This window comes from Abrus precatorius, unplaced genomic scaffold (assembly GCF_003935025.1).
Source record: "Abrus precatorius isolate BTA unplaced genomic scaffold, Abrus_2018 Scaffold4, whole genome shotgun sequence".
NCBI lineage: Eukaryota > Viridiplantae > Streptophyta > Magnoliopsida > Fabales > Fabaceae > Abrus > Abrus precatorius.
Genome location: NW_020874384.1, coordinates 14,455,805 through 14,476,974, shown reverse-complemented (window position 1 = coordinate 14,476,974; position 21,170 = coordinate 14,455,805). Strand labels below are relative to the sequence as shown.

Genomic DNA, 21,170 nt, shown 5'->3' with positions numbered 1-21,170 from the left:
AAACTTTTAAAACACGATTATGCATAAATTGGAAAAATAGACATTTAAAAAAGAACGAATTTATGAAACAGGTTCATTTTTCAAGATTGCGTGAAAGAAAGGCAATGTGACACATCGATTCCTATCGAATATGATCTTCTAATTCGAGGATAAAATATTTTGAGGATACAGTGTACTAATAACACTTTAATTTTGAATTTATGGCTGTGATTATAGCAAACTTCAAAAATTTGTATGTTGATTTTGTAATCTATGGTGTAAATGCACCTTATACTCTAAAGTGCAGCTTTCTTACTTCACTAGAACTGAATCTGTTACAATCATTTATGTTGATCTTCTGAAAAGTACCCACCTCATATATCTCATCGTAAAACTCTTATAATCAAGATTTCACTTCAATTTTGTATCGACTTTTCTCTATTTTCTTATAACGGTGTTAAGAAAAAAACCAATTAGGTTACTGAACTTAAAAAGTAGTCGTATTTCAGACAACATTTATCTGCTTCTAAATATTGATGTACAGGAAATTATTCTTGCACAAGCCATCAGAGATATCTGCACAATCTCGAGTAAAAAGATACAATGATCCAATGGCTGAAGGAGGAAGTTCGACATCATGAAGCAGCTAAGTGACCCTTAAAACGTGGAAACTGGATAAATTTTCCTCCCAAGAATAATCGTCGTGGGTAAGAGTGCCTCAGGGCTGACATTCTTAGTGTGGCAAGGGTGCCTGGCTGATAGTTCCTCAGCATTGGTTTCGTGAAATGGAACCGTTTCAGTCATCTTCAGAACTATTCCTTGCAGGTCGAGTCGTGTTGTACAGAAAAAGACCACATAGAAGAATGGCACAGCCGAGCAGAAAAAATGGGCTCAGGCTTGTTCCCTCAGGAAGATATGGTAATGGAAGGGAAAGAATATAAATAGAAATTGGCACTACAAAAATCATAAGCACTCGTGAGCTAAAAATAAAGGTCATAAGAAAACATGATGTACAAAAGAGTGAAAGACATTGTGAGTTACAACTTACAAGTTTTGATGGCATGCGGTAAGAAGCATTTAAGAGATGCACAAATAACTAAATATATATAAAGAGATAGAGTGTACCTGACAACATTACCAACAGAGAAGCAACAACTGCGGAAGAAGTTTTTACTACATTAAGCAGGGATATGTTGAATGCCAAATTGGTAATTACGTAAAGTAGTGGAAGCAAGGGAGCGCCATCACAATCTGAGATAAGGAAATTGGCAAGAAATATGGACAAATTAGAACAGCATGGTGCAAAAGGATTTTCGACGTAGTTCAAAACCATTAAATGGGAAAAAGAGCTAATAAATGTTCATTTTCATATGTTGGTTGTGAGACAGTTCATAAAGAATATTCTTTCAGGAGAAAAAGATAGAAGACAAAAGCCAAATAGAAATTTACTAAGCTCTTACAATTATAAGAATTTTAATGCAATTTCATTAAAAAAGTTAACAATAAATTGTTGTACTCGAGTTATCTTTTATATCTAAATGAGGTTGAACCATCTGATGTATATCCGGCATCTAATCTGACAGAAAAAGCTTCATGATCATATTATATAGGTAGTCTCTGGTAGGAAATTGAATTATGATATGAACCTTGTAATACTCACAACACAAAAGCGACCATTGTGCTAAAAAAGCCCAAGGCCATATAAAAACCACGTCAAAATCCCATATTTCTGATGTAGGATTTAAGTCGTAGACCTTGCAATTGGGTTGTAATGTTCCACTATGCTCTTTAGCCCGAGCAAGACACCTTACAATAGTTTGCAATTGAGAGACATGGTAGAAAACTTCAATATCAATGTACAAATCTTAGAGAACCGTTCTACTAAAGCTACCTATTATGGTCAGGAGTCCAAGGTCATATACTTTTGATGTGGGGCTCGTGTCCCATACATTATAATTGAATTGTAGACATTAACAGGAGTGCACCATGGAAATTAAGCATATGTTCATCATACTTAATCAGACAGTGTTTTAACAGCAAAAAGAACTAGAAGAAATGCAGAAAAGAATGAAAAAACATGAGGGGATATATGTTATTGCATTCCTACCGATCTATAAGAGCTTACTTGGTTTAACAGCTCCAAGGTTTAGAAAACAACCAGCACCACTTTTAAGATATGAAGGAAGTTGATCAAGAGGTATGCCTTTCAAGTGAGACAGTATAGGAAGAGAGAGAAGTACGAAAAGAGCCTGCAATAAAATCAATAGCCAACCATAAACACACCTCTCAATAATTATTTAAGCAACAAACATCAAATGGACATTGTCTGAAATAGACTTGAAATGCCAATAACAAAGTATTCCGGACATAAGTGTCATGCTACTGCTAGAAAAATTGACTCGTCAACGAAAATGTAGCACCTATCCCCCCTGCCCTACATAGGTGCTCGATCTCCAATGAAACTAAAATGAGGAAAGAAAAATACTGTTTACAAAAACTTTTACAGAAGAACAATACACTGCCAACTAAATAATGCTGTCAGGATCAAATCTCTCTTTTGACCAAAGTTTGAAATGTTCATAAACAAATCCAATTCAATATTGGCAAGCTTCAAAATTTGAAATAAAAAACTGAAAACTGTAAGGTAAAAAGATTAAAAAATGACTTTTTTTATTGGACAGACTGGTTTTTGGCTCCAATTTTGAAAACCTATCTAATCCAAGCCCATTTTAATAAATATCTAGTCCTTTGCTATTGTTAGAACTTAGAAGAGACAAATAAAAGTTACCATTTTCCATTTGTTAGGGAACAAACAGACGCAACACATTCTGAAATGACCTAAAAAGATAGAAAACAACCATATACTTTGAACTCTCACAAGTTACTTCAAGAAAGTTCTTCAATTACAAGATGAAGCAATTACAAATAAATCAACAATACAAGAAAGAGAAACTAAAAAATTACTTTGGTTTTATTAAATCCATTAACAGATTTTAAAAGGTACACTTAGTTCATGGTAATTAGTGTTGCAAGCCGTACCTGAAACCCAGATCCAAAAGAATTGACCACAAATATGTCCAGTGACTTGTGCTGCACGTGAACACATTAAGGACATCAAATCATGTCCATGAATGAAATGACAATGAAAAACATAGTCCAGTTTCCTTACATCCCCCATTCCCCCCAAAACAAAAAACGTAAAGGAAAGCATACCTTCAATCGAGTGGCAGAATCGATGAAAATATACTCCTGCCATACAAGAAAATGCAAAATTATAATGTTACTTAACAAGGTTTAACTAAAATCACCATCTAGTTATTGACTGACCTTGATTACAGAAGCCCAAGCCTGAAAGGCACAAGAAACTATCATCAATGCAGGCCAAAAAACCTGAACATCAGAGAGCATCTGACCTGCATTTGAGCCACTGCAATGATGAAAAATAAATAATCAGATGGGGCAAACTTCATTTGAAGTGAACAGGAATCAATTATCAATCTAGAATCTAGGCTCTGTATGATATTTGGACTACAATGACCACAACAAAAAGGCATTAAAAATATTACAGCAATCAGATTTCTAGAGCCTGTTATAAGCATTAAACAGCTAGTGACCAGGGTTGTTATAACATTTTAATGATACCTAATATTATACTGCAACAAAAATTACTTGACAATTACACAAAATAAAAACTCAGCAAAAATATTTCCAATTTAAGAATAATAAACCATTCGATTGGTTTATCAATTCAGTAGAGAGGTTACTCATCAACTATTCTTTGAACAAAATTGACCAATTGAGTGGTTATAAACTGGAATATTTTACCAAGAACTTTTTTATGGCAATTTTCCCAAAATTATGTCTCCTCAGACAGAGAAGAAGGGAACAAAATTATAATATTTTACACCAAAGGAGAAAACATCCAGATTCCAGACTAAAAAAGTTTCTGTCCATAACAATTACAAGCTGATGACAAGTAACTAATCTACTTTTGAAATTAAACTCCCATTTTAGCTCCATGAAAGCATGAGACATCAGTCGGACATCAATTTAATCCTAATAGATGATGAATGACATGGTCTCTTGTTATTGGACAAATAATAATACATAAAACAAATGAAAAGTAGGAAAAGAATAGAAATCAAATTGGGTCCTTTCATCAAACCATTTTTGTTAAATTTTTTCCTACATTTTATCAATTTCCTAAGTGTGATATTTTCAAGTCAATATCATTTGTCAAATCTCATTCATTACACATGGTGACCTAGTTAGTGAACTCAACATGAGAAACTGAATATGGAGAGTACTAAAGGGGATTACTGTATTTCTCCATATTATAGTTCAATTACCTAGAAATAGCCACCACGACACCAGCAGCTACAAGTAAGCACCCAATAAATTGATTGATTGAGTACCTTCTTCTCAAGAGAAGAGTGGAAAACATTAGCTGCCAAACCAAAAAAGTCTGCAACAAAAGAATTCATAGATAGTGTTTTGAGAATTTAATGTTACACTTACACATAACGATGCATTAAATTAACTAGCATGCAGATCAACAAAAAAAATACTACTATTACTATGCATATAACAATCCATAGTCAGTATCATCCCATTAAAATATATCAGGATTCAATTGATCTGGATCTGCATACACGGAATTTTTCCATTAAGTATATTAGTATCTTAAATTTCAAAACCAGTGAATTTTCCCTATCAATTGGTCTTATTGGCACCATTTCGAGATGCTTCACTAGTACTGCTAATGACAACAAAGGTTGTGTAAAATGTAAAATAGTAAAAAAAAAAAAATGCAAATGTTTGCATATCTGAGAATACTAATAAAATCAGTAGAAATTAAGTTTCTACAAAGGTATGAGTCATGAATAACCATTAGGGATGAATGAGAAAATGTTCAAAGGACACATGCCAAAAATATTACCCAGACAGCAGAATAATAATTTGTCATTCTTCCCAATCACTACTATATCATAAATAGAGAAAACAAGAGGCATATGCTGAAATCTGTTATCCGTGTGCCAAAATTACACAGCAGAGCTGAATTAAATAGACCAAAAATAATAAATACAGAGATTACAGTTATTCTACTTACCATTATTAAATGATTTTGTTATCCTATATAATGAATCTAGTCTAGACACTATTTACATCAATAAACATTAGTGCTACATATTTTATAGCAATAGTTCGTCATTTTCTTCCTTCCCAGTTGAAACAAAAGGATACGCTAACTGGGGAAATGCAGCTACGCCATCAGAAGAAACTGAATATGTTTTAAAATAACAAGCCTCCTATGCTTTAGGAGTGACTACTACATGCTACTATAAATATATCAACGAAATAGCTTAGATATGATGGCATCATAGTGTGAAACAGAACAGACTGAATCTGTGAACAAGCATGGACTACATTGTCCTTGTAAAAACAAGTTGGATGGCACTAGTTGTGTCAGTATTTTTTAAAGTAAAAAAGGAGAATAGAACAACTTTGGTTAGTAGTCAAATGCAAAAGCAGTTTAGTTCTTATGATGCTACAAGTTGATAAACATCATTTATTGTCATTGCAAACAAATTAGCAAGTATATACTATTGATCAATGCTATAATGTCTCTAATTCTGAATATATAACAAAATCCTTCATGTTTCTCAGTGAGCACTGACTGAACCCAATAATAAGTTCTCTCAAGCACTGCTGTATAGCATGCCATCCATATCATGTAAAATGAAAGAAGTTTTTCCTAAATAATACCTTGCCAAATATATGGTAACTGAGAATCTTAAAATAGAGTAAACGTCACAGATGTATAAAATAAAGGGCAGATGCATATTGTTTAAAATATTTAAACAATATTTAAATATTTAAGATATTTAAGATACCTGGTTCAATATGGGTATGACTGGTCCAGGAAGTATGGCTGCAGAAGGTAACCAACATTCAGTTTAGAAACACGAAAAGCAAGCGTTTGAGTACGCTTGTTTGTATAGGTGGAAAATTGAGAGCAGAGTGAAAAGATTTCAATGCATTCATTGTCGCTCACTAGAAGATGGGAACTCACTTTCAAGATACAAATAGCACAAATTGCAACCTTTGCTTTTATTCTTTCTTCTAGAAACAAGTTCAAACTTCACATTGTTTTTTATTTCACAGTTGTCTAATTGCTGGTTGTTTCAAATCCCATAGAAAAGCACTTAGTAGCGTGCAATGGGTCTATATAATTCCCTATTAACATTCAATAACAGCAAAGCTGACGTAGCTTTACAGCACTTAACACTAAAAAGCCTAATATACTTATTAACTATTTATTTATTTAAACTCCTCTAATTAAACATTTAATACACACTAATAAATGCTTTGAATTGCTTAAAAAAACAAAAAGCAAGTATTGAAATCTTTTTTTTTGGCTTTAAAAAATAAAACAAATGAAAATTCAAATCACAAAAAATACCTCCAGCAGACATTCCAGTTACCAATCCCAAAGCTTCTAGAAACCCAATGGCCACAAAGCGCAATTTCGGAATTGCAAGCATCTCATCGGTTACAATTCTCGCCCGATATCGGATATATAAGATGGAGAAATATATAACAACATAGCTACGTTACACAAAAACAGTAATTATTTCACAGCATAACTAATTGCACTATAATCCTATAAATAAATAACTATTGAGAGTGAAAACCATTAATAAATGCAATTAAGAAACCGATCAAAGAGGTTTACCCAAAAGTAATGAACTGGGCGAGAAAAAAGGGGTAATTTTTCATGGCAACAAGGGCTAATTTGTAAAGCACACGATTAGCTACCGCTGTTGTGACGGTAATCGCGGAACTCAATAAGATCAAGTTGGTGCCACTTCCCGATGAAGATGAAGAAGTTGAGTTTGACGATGAAGCTCGAAATTTGAAAACGTTAGGGTTGTGTTGGACATGGTTGCGGTGGAGTCTGGCATTGCCAGAAAAATGTAACGGTAGCTTCGAAGAGAGTGACATTGAGAGAAGAGGTTGAAACTTTGTATGGTGGAAACGGCAAGGAAACATATGCAAATGCAGTGACGATGTTGAACACAATGCCATTGCTCACAGCACTCCTCTTACTTTCAACTTGCAAGAGGAATTCAATTGGTCCTCTCTCCTGTACACCAAATAAAAATTAATTTAAATTACCATTTGACTTTAATTTTTATAAATTATGGTATAATAAATGTATAGACTAAAATATATGATTGATACGATTTTTTTAAAAATTTCTGTTACATTCTTTTAATAATTCTCTTTGTATAATTTTTAAGAAATAAGTTTATTTTTATATTTTTAATAAAATATTTTTAACTATTGTCCGGACATGTTTAATTAGAGGATTTTAACTATCTTTTATTAAACAAAAATGACTTTTGTATTGCACAATTTTTAAGTTTGATTGACTGTTAATCATTTATTAATGTTTTTTTGTATTCACACCAACTGCGATCTTGATTGATTAGTTTTGAATTGGTAAAATTTTTGTATAAAAATCTTTTGCGTTACTCTTAGATAAGAATTGGTTCCTTACAAAGCATCAGAGGCTCTTAGGTGAGAGGGTATAGTAGGTATAATTGTTTAACTAAATAACTGTTGTTTAATAAAAAATTATGAAATGTAGTACTAAAATTAAAAATAATTTGTGAGACTCATTTAATATAATTTTTAAGAGTTAATTAAAATTAAAAGAAATTAAAAAAAATAGAAAGAAGTAATATATTATTGTATAATTTACAACAAAATTTAAGAAAAAAGTTTTGTTGTTGAAGATATTCTTAATACATGTTAAAATGATTTTTACAAAATATTTATAATTTATTGATTCCTTAAAATAAATATTAGAGAGCATATTAGTGTTTTTTTATACTGTACAAATATTATTAAGTTGTTTCATGCAAAGAAGAAAAGCATGTAGGATCTTTGTGGATTGTTTCACTCATAACAGTAACAGAACAGCTGAGTAATAAATATCACCTCCAAACTTATTTACATTCTGAAAAATCAAGACTAGAGTTGCAGGTAATGAATTGTCATGGGAGTGTTGAGATCTGGTAGAGTTTGCAGGGGCATATGTTGCAGAACCAAGTGCCTTAAGGGACACTTTTATCAGCCTTTTCTGAGAGTAAAGCGGATTAGTACTATGTAAGCATCACATTGTCATTTTCTCCAACCAAGCCAATGACCTTATGAATCTCTATCTGTAATCTCTGAGCCAAAAGCTCAATACCCCCTAACTCTTTAAACAAAGATACAGCCGAGCTACAATAATCCATAAGCTTCTGGAGGGTTTTCACTGCTAAAAAAAACAATATGAATATGTGCAAGATCAGAATCCTCCAGCAGAGGCAAGAATGTGGGTACCAATAATCTCTAATATTTCTCCCAGAAGATGAGGTCACATGCAGCATATAGAATTGAAGTGCCTCAATGAAAGCAAGGGAAGATGGATCATTAGAACTCTTCAATGACAAAATAGCTCCCTGGAGCACATTCAGGAGTATCATGCAGTTACCTCCAGTGAAATTCATACTAGATCCACTTAGCACCGTGCCTGTTCATGAGATGATGTATATGCTGTTAACTGAGCTCCTAATGCAAGCATTATAAGTGTTCTGATAGATCCAGATATGGTTTCTTCTGATCGCACAACTTTAACCAATTCATTTGTATATTCTGGTTCATTAGCGAAAAAGGACACAAGCTCGTCATGAGCATCACTGCACTGGACCAACACAACGAAAGCAAGAAGGCAAATCCTGCTATAAATCCTGCTTATTCTTGCAGACCGAAAGACACGAGTGTATCTAATTCTTGTGAGCAAAGAAAATCGGAGCTCAGTGGGAACATTATACTGCTTAATGCATCTCTTCAACATTGTCTAGTCGTCTTCTTTGCACAGATGCATATCAGGTATGTGAATAACTCTCAAGCTAGAGGAAACTGTATCTACACTTCGTTCCTTGCTTTGGGCAATGGGTCCATGCGGTTCAAAATAGAGTAGAACCCATACGGTAATTGGATTGGTCACTACCATCATCTACATCTGAAGGAAACAAACACAGTGCTTCATCCTGGGCTTTCTCATTTGCCACAATACAAGAGTACAATCCCAGGCTCTCCTCCTTGCTCCCCCACCCGTGTGCTAGCGACAGGAGACAGCTATTCACTGAACCACAGCCAACCATTTTTGCACTTCCATGAAGCTTAGAGGAGTTTATTTTTACAAGTGCAGCAAGAGTTTCTAATGTCGCAATAATAATCTCAGGATCTGTTGATGCTAGTAAAAGGTTGAAGTACTGAATGGGAAGGGACATATTAAAAAATAATAGTATCAAATGACAAAAGAATAATCACTTAACTGAGTCTTCAAAGGATGGAATGAAGCAAAAGAAAATGAAATAGAGTAGACTATACTTAAATAAGAAATGATTTCTCTTCAATTACCTCTAAGCCATCAAATGAACTTCTGTTTGGACAGTTCTCTAAAATTATTTGCATCAGTATTTGAAGAATTGCATGTTTTGGTAATGGCGTGTCAACTTCAAGAGTATCTAACAATGTCAGGTTTTCGACACAATACAAATGTCTTTATGTATCAAAATGAAGTAACAATGGTCTCCAGTGATGAAAATTCCCCTGTTGTAAACACAATACAAAGTCTATGTGGAGAAAAGACAATACTGCAAGCAGCAACTTATCGTGCTATTACCTTATTATACTCCCACCGAAAACCAGAGAGGGGTATTGGTATATCTTGTAATGGACATTGAATGACCTTCTCAATAAAGGCTTTGATCTTAGGAGGCTGAAATCAATCCATCATAAAATTCAGACAAAATAGAATTTCCAAATTTTGAAGGTATGGTATGTGAATAGAAGAAAACTTGAGCCGTTAGGTATCTTATTGAACAAAAATGGTGATATTGTTCTTCCATTGATAAGAATTTTGATTTTTGAGAAGTATCGTGGTCATCCAATAATAAGGATTTTCTTTTTTTCAAATAAAAGATCTAACAACTGATTATAGAGTGGATTATTCGGATCTTTCAACTCATAAATGTGGATTTCGGACTTATGAATGGGGATACTCTCGAAACTCACAAAGAGAAAAGGAAGTGAGTGGCAAGTCTTAGAACATCCATGAATCATCAGGACTTTGTGAAGGTGTACGACTATGAATAGAAGTGAACATGCAACCACAGACACGAGTGTCTATACTAATGGATCTAAAAATAGAAATAGCGAAACGCAGTTGAAACAAATTTCAATACTTATTTGAAAGTTACAAATCATTCATGCTAATTTTTGAAATGAAAAAACAGTATTGGTCAATTTGGCAAAATGAATAAATAATACTAGTACTATTAAAAGTTTTAGAATAAGAAAATTTCAACACTGAATATTTATGATGTATATTTATGCTTTAATAAAAAGATTTATTGTTAAAAGTTGTGTATATTTATGTATTAATAAAAGATTTATTTACTAAATTTTATGATGTAACTTTAAATATATATTTTTCAATTATTATCTTTATAATTGATTAAAAATTATAATATTTTTACTAAATCCAAAATAATTGGAGATGAATTACTCTTCAATAAAGGACTTGTAAATTGTTTTCTCGTTAAGCATCTTGATGATACGTTTATAGAACACCTGACCATAATTCACTATATTATAAATTTAAAGGAGTATGTCTAATGAAAATACATTAAAAGACAATTAAAATTTTGTTAAAGTTTAACAATAAAACTTTGGATAGAACATACTAATTTCTCAATCATCTATGGTATAAAACTTACATTTTCTAATAGAAAAAAATACATTTTCTTTTTAAGTTTGAAGAGAAAAGTCAAAGATAAATCTCATTAATATATTTTTTCCTGCATTTAAATTTCATAGTTTTTCTTCATCACTTATTTCTCATTATTCTATCTTGTATGACCGTTAATAATTAATAAAATATTATAATGAATTCACATAGAATGATATTAAAATAATGTTAACCGAATATTTAAATCCTACTTATTATTTATTATACACATTTTCACTATTCATATTTTTAATCTTACGGCATCAATTAAATTCTAATAATAAAATAAACAAGTTATTAATAATATTTTTAAATTTGTACAATATTATATATGATAAAAATTATATATAATAAATTTTTATTAAAATTATAATAATGGATAATATCAATGCATTAAATATTTATGAAATTCATAATAAATAATTTAAACGTTAATTTAAATCCACAAAATGATTCCATTGCCAGTGAAAATCCTATTCACAACTACCCCCTCCTTTATAAATCAAAGAAATAGAGATTAGATGTAGGAATTTAGAAAAACAAAAGGAATAGCTGATTTTGATTTTGATTTTGATTTGGGACGGAATCGTAACTTGCAATTTGCGATTCAATCCGTTCACGAACCCGATCAACGAATTGATTTCCCCATTTCGAGGGTTTCCATCTTCTCTACTTCAATTTCAATGTCCAACAATTCGCACAGAGGAGGTTCTTTCTACGGCGATGCTGCCCCGTATCGTTCCAGGTTTCTTTCTCTCTATTCGATTCCTTACTGTTGTCGTTTTGAATACAAAGAGTTTTCCATCAATTGAAATTGGGGAAATTGATTGGTTTGCAGAGAGGGGCTTAGCACCAGACCCGTTGCTGCCTCCGATGAAATTCAATTGCGTATCGATCCCGTCAATGACTTGGACGACGAAATCTCCGGTCTTCGTGGCCAAGTTAGAAAATTGAAAAATGTATGTTCTTTCAATTTCCCCCTTTTGCTGTTCTTTGTAACCTTTAGATCAAACTCTAAAATATTTGAAACTTAGAAAGAAGAATAATTATATTATATGAGGTTGCTCTATACTGGAGAGAGAAGCATTACGTTCATATTATTATTGTTCCCTCTGAAAAGAGAGAGAGAGAGAGAGAGAGAAATGAAAAGAAATGAATATGAGTAGATTAATTTTATGTATAGTTGTTAATGCACGAGTAATTTTTTTACATCCAACGATGTATTGTTCCTTATAGGATATTTGATACGATATTTGATGATTGATGCTTGTATGCTTGCTACTGTAGGTTATGATGGAACGTTATGATAAATTTCCAACTTGAAGTTAGAGTCTGAGCAACTTGATAATTTGTTGAATTATATACTGCTAAATATTATCTTTTATTTAGAACTAGTGTGACGAACCTAGGTCATGCTTCAGAACTCTTCGCTTTTCTCTCCTGTTTTCCTTTCTGCTTCCTAATGTTGTTGTACAATTTCATATGTTTCTGCTGCAGGTTGCTGAAGAGATAGGTACTGAAGTCAAGTATCAGAGAGATTTTCTGGAACAGCTGGTACGTAATTTCTCGGATGAGCTATATTTTGCTTGTTTCTACGAGTTCAACTTTTAGCTGGAGAAAGGAGAGTGCATTGTGCCTAGAGCTGCCTGATTTATGATACTGGAAAAATGGATTTACTTTTGAAATTTTAATTTCTTTAGATTTTGACAGCTGAAAAACTACTGTCTGAAGTAGAAAATGTTTCTCAATCAGAAATTAAGCCTCCATTTCTTATAATGTCAAAGACCATAAAACTTAAAATGGAAAACCATGCTGTTAATGCTGCTGGTATATCTTGAAACTTACTTAAAAATTATAATTGCGTGGTACAAAGAAACATCTAGTTCTTTATTTGACTATTTCTGACGTTTAGTAGATTTCCCAATAGGATTTGAAGCCACGTGAATTTTTAACCATCTGTCAGTTGATCCTTGTTACTATGGGTTGAATTGCATTAAGATAATTGATGGATGGAAGAAGGAAATTATAAGTAATGCTCTATGGTTTTTCATTTGAAGACAAATTAAATTGATGAAAACTTCATCCAATATTTTATAGTATTCATTATTAGTGAGTTTTACTTTTACTGCCTCTAAAAAGGAGTAGAGAGGAAAATTCTTTTGATTGGTTTCTGTTGAATGCTTTTGTAGTAATTGATATGGCACTGATACTTGTCTCCTTTTTAGCAAGAAATTAACCAACTGTCTTATTCATATTTTGGTTATGTGTGTTTCAATACAGCAAATGACAATGATAAAAGCTCAAGCTGGGGTGAAGAATAATTTAAGAAGATTGAACAAGAGCATCATCCAAAGTGGTTCGAATCATATTGTTCATGTAGTTGTTTTTGCATTAGTCTGTTTCTTTGTAGTGTATATCTGGTCAAAGATGTCCAGAAAATGAGCGCTTGTAGCTGACAGACTTTGCTTAAGGCCTTCTTCAGATTACTCGCTATGATGCCTAATTTTGTTGTATAGAAAAGCTCAACTATCCCTTGCAGTTTATAGTTAAAAAATCTTCAGACTTCCGAGTATTTCTTGGTCGAAGCAGTAGTTTTGTGTGATAAAAGGAATGATTTGCTTGTATAATAGATTTGAACTCCTTTTTTCTCTTTAAAAATATAATGTGAAATGTATTAGCAAATAGCAACCTTAATATTTACTCACTTAATGGCACGGTATTAGATAAGAATCTGTTTAGTTTAGAAGCTCAAAGTGAAGTTAGATGGTTTGTTGTCGTGAACTGTGTATGCAAAAAGGAAATTAAGAATCGCTGAGACAGGAATCAATACTCACAGGTCAAATTTTAACACGAGATTATTTTTATATAGTGTCTAATCTTCTTCTTGAGATAGGAGATAATGAATAAGCATAACCTTTTTAATATTTTACTAAAAGGGATATAGTTGTAATATTTGAACATGATTTTTCATATGTGCGACAGCTATATTCTTATTCTCATTTTCATCGTTTTCATGAATTTTAATTGGCGGAAATTATGGGGTAAGGCTATAATCACGGCAAAGGAAAAATTAACACCACCGATGCTACAGACTGTTCAATGACTGACGGTAGATCACCAGTCTATACGAACTTTATTGCATTACTTGCCTCTTTAGCAGGTGGATAAGAAAAATTATCTTCGTTTCGTGTATATATATATATATATATATATATATATATATATATATTGTGCTTCTAGAAATTAACATTCTATCAATATCATTGCAGGCCCTTTTTTATCAGGGGAATGGGAGTTGCCATTTCAACAAACAGGACGACAAATCCTTACGATGGGACTCACAAACAAGCGATGCATGTCCACGATTTTTCGTTCTTCCTTTTTATCAACGTTGGTGGCATCGACTAGTCTAGCCAAATTTTATTGTTGCATCTACTTAAATGGACAAAGTATTCTTTTCTTTTCTTCATCATCATCATAATATATACGATTTTGTTTGAGAATTTCGAAACAAAGTTGAAAAGGATTTTAGTAACAAAGAGGGCCCATGTTTGGATATTAATTTTCTACAAAAATTTGATAAATTAGAAAATTTTAAAAATTAAACTTAAATATATTTTAACTACTTCTAAATAGAATTATTTTAAATTACTACTTATTAATTTTTTTTTATTTTAATATCTAACTATTATTTTTTAATTTTGTGTTTAACATTAACTTCCTTGAGTTATTAACTTCCTTGAGTTGGTGATGTAGCAAAACTGTGAATCATATATCACTGTTTAATTAACAGATATTAACGTCAAATATAAAATTAAAAAAATTAGTTAAACATTAAAATGAAAAGAAAAAAATTAATAGATAGTAATTTAAAATAAATTTTATTTAAAGATAATTAAAATATATTTAAGTCTAAAAATTATGTGTTAAAGGTTTTAAAATTTTCTTATTCCTTTCACTCTTTTACCATATCCTCTCTAGATATTAACATTTAGAAAAAACAAAAACTTCACGCGGAGAAAACTTAAAAATTATATATCATTTGAAGTTTTAAGGTTCAAATTGACTAAATGAGAAAATATGAACTTCCAGTCACATCACACTACCACTATTAACATGTCAAATCAACATATTCATTATATTAACAAGTTTATTAAAATTAATCATTCATACATTTGTCATAATTAAATGATAACATAATTAAATCTGCTTTAACATTCACATTAATAGCCGCATAAAACTCCTCACAACCTATGTACTAATTGCCCTTGTTAACTATTAACAAGATACTTGGAACTTATAAAAATGACTATCATCTTGTAAATTAAAAAAAATCATATTATTTTTTATACAAAAGACGTTTAGGAAAGAATCTATAAAGAACTTATCTCCTATATAAAATCCGTTCAGCTTATATTTCAAAAAACTTTTCAATATGATTTATTAAATTAATTTCTTCATAGTTTATTTTAAAAATAAGTTATGATCAAATTTATAAAAAATGTCCTCATGTAAAAATGGTTATTACATACACACTTAATTGAAAAAAATTGCATTTCCAAACAAATCCATAGATTGTTAAAATAAGTTTTTTTTAAACTTGTTTCAGTAAATTCTATAATCAAATTTATAGTATAAGTTCTCATGTAATTATTCAATAAATACTCAATTAAGTTGTATACCAAACATATGGTTCCCTCTTCGATGGGCCAAGACCTTCCAAAGAACATGCTGGTTGTTCATCATGACAAATCATAACATGTTCAATTTGTATAAAGCAAGCTGAAGCAAAAATAAGAACGTCAGCAGTGATACCTTAACATTCTATTTACAAATGCTGTACAATTATTTCAGTTTCCTCAGTTAATCATATTATTAGGTTATTAAGCAAAGGAACAAAAAAATATAGCAATTAGATCTCACACTAACAAGGTACTTCGAGAAAAAGTGGCACCCAGGCCAACCTAAAATGTGATGTCAGCATGTAAAATCCACTTTTGCCCACCGTGTCATGTGCTGGGGAAAGTAAATTCTACAATCCCAGCTAGGACAGTTAAGATAGTGGTATAGGTGGTGTCAGCCTGTAAGTAGGTCAAAATGCTTTACAGAGGTTGTTAGCCTTCATGTTAGATGAACCTTGCTGAACTATAGGACCTGCGGGACCACACAACCTGCTCCTCTTTGGTTCGGATATCCTCACATGTGAAATTGCAGTGGCAAGTGCATCAATCAACACACAATCATCTTGATCATCTGAATTGCAACTTTCAGAGGATGAAACCTCGCTAAGTGAGCAATTACCTATCATGTTTCCTCCCAACCTTTGTTCAGGTGCAGCAACAAGTTGTTGGCATGCTGCACCAATTTGGTTCTTCAATTTTGTTTTGATGGGCAACATGGTCAATGAATGCGCTGTGTAGAACAATATCCATGGATGCCCTGAAATTGAACCACTGAATGTTAATATAACATGCAAAGCAAACATCTTAAAAATATCGAGCAGTCATTGAAAGCATTCTCACTTTTTCTTTAAGGCTTTGTTTGCGAGTTTAGAGGCAGAGAAAAGTGAAAGGTTTAGGGGGTATGGGAGGTGAAGGGAGGGGAAGGGAGAGAGAAGGAGGGTTAACAAAAAAAAATCCAATTTAGAGAAACATAAAAACATGAATTTATGGGAGTTTTGGAGGATTTATAAAAACTTATCCCAAATAAGGGTTACTATAGAATAAACCTTCCCCTTTCCTCCCTTCTCCTAAAATTAACTCCCAAACAAAGCCTTAGAAAATATTATTAGGTACACTTGAAAGAGCATCATTAGTGTATAAGACGAACATGTAATAAAACAACTTATGTGAGGACTAATAGATTCACTGTCACACCAAAAAATAAAAAATAAAATACACAAACAGTGCAGAAGGGCATAATCATTTAACAACATCTAGTCAAAGATTGATAAGCAAATTTTATTGAAATCTAGCAAATCTTCTATTTACCTAAAATCCTTATAATCCTCATTATAGCAAAGTTCAATTTTTAAAAAACTTGGATATATTCTCTGTTTTGATTATTTCAATGAAATAACCTTAAGAGAGAGAGATACAATCATACAACAATTGGGGGTGCATTCATCATCGAGGGAGGAAAAAAGGTAAAACAGGCAACCCAACAATTCATTCATAATATATCATGAACTTACTAAGTGCTTCGTCAGCTGATATCCTTGCTGAAATATCCCTTGTCAACATTCTCCCAATAAGGTCTCGTGCAGGTTTAGATATTGATTCCCACATCCCAGTTTGGAAATTTAATTTGACAGTCTTAATAGCCTCAAAAACAGCTTCTAATGAATCTCCTTGAAATGGAAGACTGCCAACCAACAGCGCATGAAGGAGCACTCCAGCACTCCATATATCAACCTTCTCAGAGTATCTGCCTAACAATACTTCTGGGGCAACATAGGCAGGGCTTCCAGCCAAACCAGTCAAGTTCTGACCTGAGATACAAATTTATAGTCAATAAGACAATGCTTTAACAAATAAGTATAACTGAATGATGATGTATGGAAGCCAACCAAAAAAATGTTAACTGCAAAATGTTATAAGTGTGTACCATAAAATGCAATCACTTTCAAAATTCATGCATGTTTTATTATGTTGAAAGTTCACTATGATGAATTCCTTCATCTTTCTTTAAAAAATGCCATAGGAAACCACAGCTAAACACACTAAAACAAAAAAAAAATGTAGAACTACTAGAATATCTGCCTAAGCCCTACATATTTTTTTTTTCTCACTGATTGATACTGAACTGGACAATTTTTTACGAAAGGCAAATCGGACAAGGATTCAATCAAATTTAAATGCATACTACGGGAAAAAAATCTTCCAGACAGGTTTCACAAGATACCTTCTGAAATTCTCATAGCCAAGCCAAAATCTGCAAGCTTTATTTTTCCAGAAGCAGTAAGCAGAATATTTTCGGGTTTGATATCTCTGTGCACAACTCCCATGTCATGACAATACTTGATGACTAACATCACTTCTTTGAGTATATTAGCAGCCCGCTGTTCTGAATATGGACCATCCTTAAACATTCGATCAATGAGTCGTCCCCCAGAGCACAACTCCATCACAAGATGAAAGCATTCAGCTTCTTCATAAACTGCTTGCAGAGTCACAACCCCAGAATGTCCAGACAAGTGTTGCATTATCTCAACCTCTCGATGAACCGTCTCTTCCCCCTTCCTCAGAGTCTTACATGCATATTCTGCTCCACTAACCCTGGACCGACACAACCAAACAGATCCAAACTTGCCTTGCCCAATCGTTTCACCAGATACATAATCATCCTCAATCTTTTTCTTCCTGCCCATCTGGGTAGCGACATCAATGCAACCTATCTTTCTCTTGAGACCTCTTCCCGGCGTGATCAAAGATGACGTCCCACAAGGCGGAGCAGTAGCAATTCCAGCAAGCCTACTTTTATAGGAAGCAGCTGGCTCAGTGTCAGCATCTTCTTTACACCTCTTCTTCAACCGAGAACAATCTTCCAGAGAGTAATGGGATTTCAAATTGGACGAAGCAGAGCCATGATTCGAAGGCAAAATAACAGGCAAATCCGCGGATGCATCAGCCTCAGTTCCTTTCCTTTTTTTCCTCATAACATCGGTCAATAAACTATCACCACTCACAAATTCCTTAAGATCACAACCCCATCGCACAAGAGTCCGCAAAACCACCAAGCTAATCCTAATTTGCAGCAAAACACACTTTGGCTTCGCTTCTACAATCAAGACATAGAAGATCAATCATCGAAAATCCGTCTAATATATATCCACACCCAATTTAAAAAAGAAAACCGTTCAGCGCAAAAAACAGCGCCAAACAGCGACATTACACAGTACGCAAATGGGGAAACGGAAAGGGGAAAATCTCCGTTCCGCCGCCACCAGAATCACGAAGAGAAGAATCGAAAACTCTTAGGTTTCGGTTGAGAACTAACATTTCCTCAACGATAAGGAGTGGTAACCGTGCAACTAATTTATAAACAAGAATAATTGGATAGAAAAATATTAGCACGAAAAGAACGAACCTTTTAGGCTTGGAGTGAACGAACCTCTCGAATGGGGAAGAAAAGAGAATGGGAAAGGAAAAGAAACGAGATAGAGTTGCTGAAAATAAGAAGGGGGAAGAGAATGGGAAATCCCAAAGAATCGCGGAGAAGATTGGGGGAACAGAAACCCTAAAAATCTCGGATCGAAGATTTGGGGGAAATCCCCGAAATAAGAGTTATCTTTGATGTTTGGTGAAGAAAGGAAGACTCTGTGTGTGAGTGTGTGTTGGGTGGTTTTTTTCTCTCTACGACGCAACTTGCGTGTTCTGTTTGTATTGGATCGTGTTTATTGCTTGTGGTTGCGGAGAAATCTTACGCTGTGGGCGCGACCATGGTAGGCGATCGAACTTCTTCTCCCTAGATTTCTTTGGTATTTTGGTTGGCTCACGTGGCATTTGTGTGTTTTTATTGTTTATAAACCGACAAAAGAGGATTCATCCAGCACGGGGTTTCACGTGTATTAGGCATTGACTGAGTCACCTCCTGCTTATCATTTTCTGTTTTTTCACCACTCGATGGCCCATATAATATACATGGAATAATAATATTCTTCAACATACAAATAATATTCTTATTTTTTTTACATAAATAAAATAAAAAAATTAAAATTACGCATATACACTAAATTAAAAAATTTTACATAAATATTTTAATTTAAATTACATAAAAATTGATTAAAATTAATTTTAATATCAATACAAAAGTCAATTTAAATTATTTTTAACAGTATAATAAAAAAGTTAATTGTAATTTACTTCAAATATATAAAAAATTGATTATAATTGGCTTTAGTTAAAAAAAATTAATTTAAATTATTTTTTAGCAGTACAATAAAGAAGTTAATTATAATTAACTTTAATTATAAAAAAAATTTATAGTTTATTTTAATTTTAAAAAACTCATAATTGATATATATAAATAAAAATGTTGATTATAATTGACGCTAATTATATAACTGTCAATACGTGTAATTATTATTTGAACCGTTAATATTGTAAAAGGATTGAAGTTATATCATGACATTTTTATTGATAATATAGTTTTATTTTACCAACAAACATGTAATTAGATTCTTCTGATCTCAAATATTGCATAAACAAATATAAACTAGAGAGATGCTCATTTAATTTAGTTTTTCATTTTCACTCTTGTTTTAATACAAAGCCTCTTCCAGCTATAGGGTGTCATTGACCACCTTATTCAATGGTAATTACTTCCAGAGTACAAAAGACCAAATTGTTGTATCATCAACTTTTTTGAAGAGGTAACTACTGCATCCTTTCCCTTCCTTTTAAGTTCTACCGGGCTTTAGTCAAGGTACTATAATTATTTTGCAGTGAGCAAGAAAATAACACATATAGAAATCTAATTTCACTATTTTTAGGAAATTTTTCTTAGTCATTCTTGAAACCCCCACATCTAGATGAACCTATATCCACTCTATTTCTCTCTGAATCAACTATGGCTTTTGGGTGTATACTTATGAGTAAAAATGATGGGAACTACAAGGGGCCACTCATACTCTCTTTGAAGAAGGGCTATATATTCACAGTTTTTTTAAGTAAAGCTATTTATAACTAAACTTTTTCATTACACTGTTAAAAATAATTTAAATCGACCTATGTACTAATATTAAAGTTGATTTTAATTTACTTTCATATAATTTAAATTAGAACATTTATGTAAAAAAATTTATTTTAATGTATATACGTAATAGTGATTTTTTTATATTTTATTTATTTCAAAAAATCATATTATTCATGTATATAATAATTGTTATCAAATGTAATATTCTTATTTATACATATAATATACATTTAATATATATATATATATATATATATATATATTAACATGAATAGTGTTAAAAATAAAATGATTTCATTTATAAATAAAATATCAAACCATGAAAAGTTATATTCTTTTCTATATTTTTAATAGAAAAATAATTTATTAGTGTTTATATTTTAGCACAAAATACTTCATTATTTTTTTATTTTTTTTATTTTTCATCCAGTTTAATCTAGGTCGTGCACTTAAATATGGTGAGTGAAAAGATTTTTTACATATATAAGAACTTAAACTTAAAATTTTGCTTAATCGATATTAAGTTACTTGTCAATCGGACTAATTTTATTAGTTCCTCATTATTTTATATTACACGCAGATTTAATGATAATTTTTATTCTTCAATTATGATTAATGCATAATACTAGTCTTTGAATAAATTTTT

The 21,170-nt window shown here is 32.1% G+C and overlaps 3 protein-coding genes across 7 annotated transcripts; 1 reads left to right on the top strand and 2 right to left on the bottom strand.

Annotated features, from left to right (window-relative positions):
* Positions 1 to 277: 277 nt before the first annotated feature.
* LOC113864384 (protein CLT2, chloroplastic) lies at positions 278 to 15,558 on the bottom strand. 2 transcript variants are annotated; one of them, XM_027498017.1, is made up of 10 exons: positions 6,716 to 7,163; positions 6,443 to 6,588; positions 5,874 to 5,911; positions 4,329 to 4,444; positions 3,307 to 3,406; positions 3,193 to 3,228; positions 3,019 to 3,069; positions 2,105 to 2,228; positions 1,105 to 1,230; positions 278 to 933 (listed from the first exon to the last, which is right to left on the bottom strand). In XM_027498017.1, exons 1-10 carry the CDS (start codon positions 7,066 to 7,068, stop codon positions 776 to 778), a joined length of 1,248 nt encoding a protein of 415 aa, XP_027353818.1. In that variant the 5' UTR covers positions 7,069 to 7,163; the 3' UTR covers positions 278 to 775. The 2 variants fall into 2 exon arrangements, with proteins under 2 accessions (XP_027353818.1, XP_027353819.1); XM_027498018.1 differs by lacking the exon at positions 6,716 to 7,163 and adding an exon at positions 15,545 to 15,558 and having other exon boundaries at positions 408 to 933.
* On the top strand, positions 11,324 to 13,431 carry LOC113864385 (bet1-like protein At4g14600). Its single transcript, XM_027498019.1, has 4 exons — positions 11,324 to 11,573; positions 11,667 to 11,787; positions 12,326 to 12,382; positions 13,109 to 13,431. The coding sequence occupies exons 1-4, from the start codon at positions 11,512 to 11,514 to the stop codon at positions 13,268 to 13,270; spliced, it is 402 nt and encodes a 133-aa protein (XP_027353820.1). The 5' UTR covers positions 11,324 to 11,511; the 3' UTR covers positions 13,271 to 13,431.
* On the bottom strand, positions 14,944 to 19,190 carry LOC113864383 (serine/threonine-protein kinase PEPKR2). 4 transcript variants are annotated; one of them, XM_027498013.1, is made up of 5 exons: positions 18,917 to 19,125; positions 17,732 to 18,607; positions 17,022 to 17,318; positions 15,752 to 16,267; positions 14,944 to 15,610 (listed from the first exon to the last, which is right to left on the bottom strand). In XM_027498013.1, the coding sequence occupies exons 2-4, from the start codon at positions 18,483 to 18,485 to the stop codon at positions 15,921 to 15,923; spliced, it is 1,398 nt and encodes a 465-aa protein (XP_027353814.1). In that variant the 5' UTR covers positions 18,486 to 18,607; positions 18,917 to 19,125; the 3' UTR covers positions 14,944 to 15,610; positions 15,752 to 15,920. The 4 variants fall into 4 exon arrangements, with proteins under 4 accessions (XP_027353814.1, XP_027353817.1, XP_027353816.1 ...); XM_027498015.1 differs by having other exon boundaries at positions 15,403 to 15,610; positions 15,793 to 16,267; positions 18,917 to 19,142; XM_027498016.1 differs by lacking the exon at positions 18,917 to 19,125 and having other exon boundaries at positions 14,949 to 15,610; positions 15,758 to 16,267; positions 17,732 to 18,632.
* Between the last annotated feature and the right edge of the window lie 1,980 nt (positions 19,191 to 21,170).

What these genes read in the sequence shown, in the direction of transcription:
- LOC113864383 (XM_027498012.1), bottom strand. Translation starts at nt 18,485, where the DNA reads ATGAGGAAAAAAAGGAAAGGAACTGAGGCTGATGCATCCGCGGATTTG. An exon ending in GGCTATGAGAATTTCAGAAG is followed by an intron (nt 17,319 to 17,731) that starts GTATCTTGTGAA and finishes TTTGTATCTCAG; the next exon opens with GTCAGAACTTGACTGGTTTG. An exon ending in ATCAGCTGACGAAGCACTTA is followed by an intron (nt 16,268 to 17,021) that starts GTAAGTTCATGA and finishes GTTCAATTTCAG; the next exon opens with GGCATCCATGGATATTGTTC.
- LOC113864385 (XM_027498019.1), top strand. Translation starts at nt 11,512, where the DNA reads ATGTCCAACAATTCGCACAGAGGAGGTTCTTTCTACGGCGATGCTGCC. An exon ending in AAGTTAGAAAATTGAAAAAT is followed by an intron (nt 11,788 to 12,325) that starts GTATGTTCTTTC and finishes TTTCTGCTGCAG; the next exon opens with GTTGCTGAAGAGATAGGTAC. An exon ending in GAGATTTTCTGGAACAGCTG is followed by an intron (nt 12,383 to 13,108) that starts GTACGTAATTTC and finishes GTTTCAATACAG; the next exon opens with CAAATGACAATGATAAAAGC.
- LOC113864384 (XM_027498017.1), bottom strand. Translation starts at nt 7,068, where the DNA reads ATGGCATTGTGTTCAACATCGTCACTGCATTTGCATATGTTTCCTTGC. An exon ending in ATTCTGCCACTCGATTGAAG is followed by an intron (nt 3,070 to 3,192) that starts GTATGCTTTCCT and finishes GTTCACGTGCAG; the next exon opens with CACAAGTCACTGGACATATT. An exon ending in CTTTTGGATCTGGGTTTCAG is followed by an intron (nt 2,229 to 3,018) that starts GTACGGCTTGCA and finishes ATTTTATTGCAG; the next exon opens with GCTCTTTTCGTACTTCTCTC.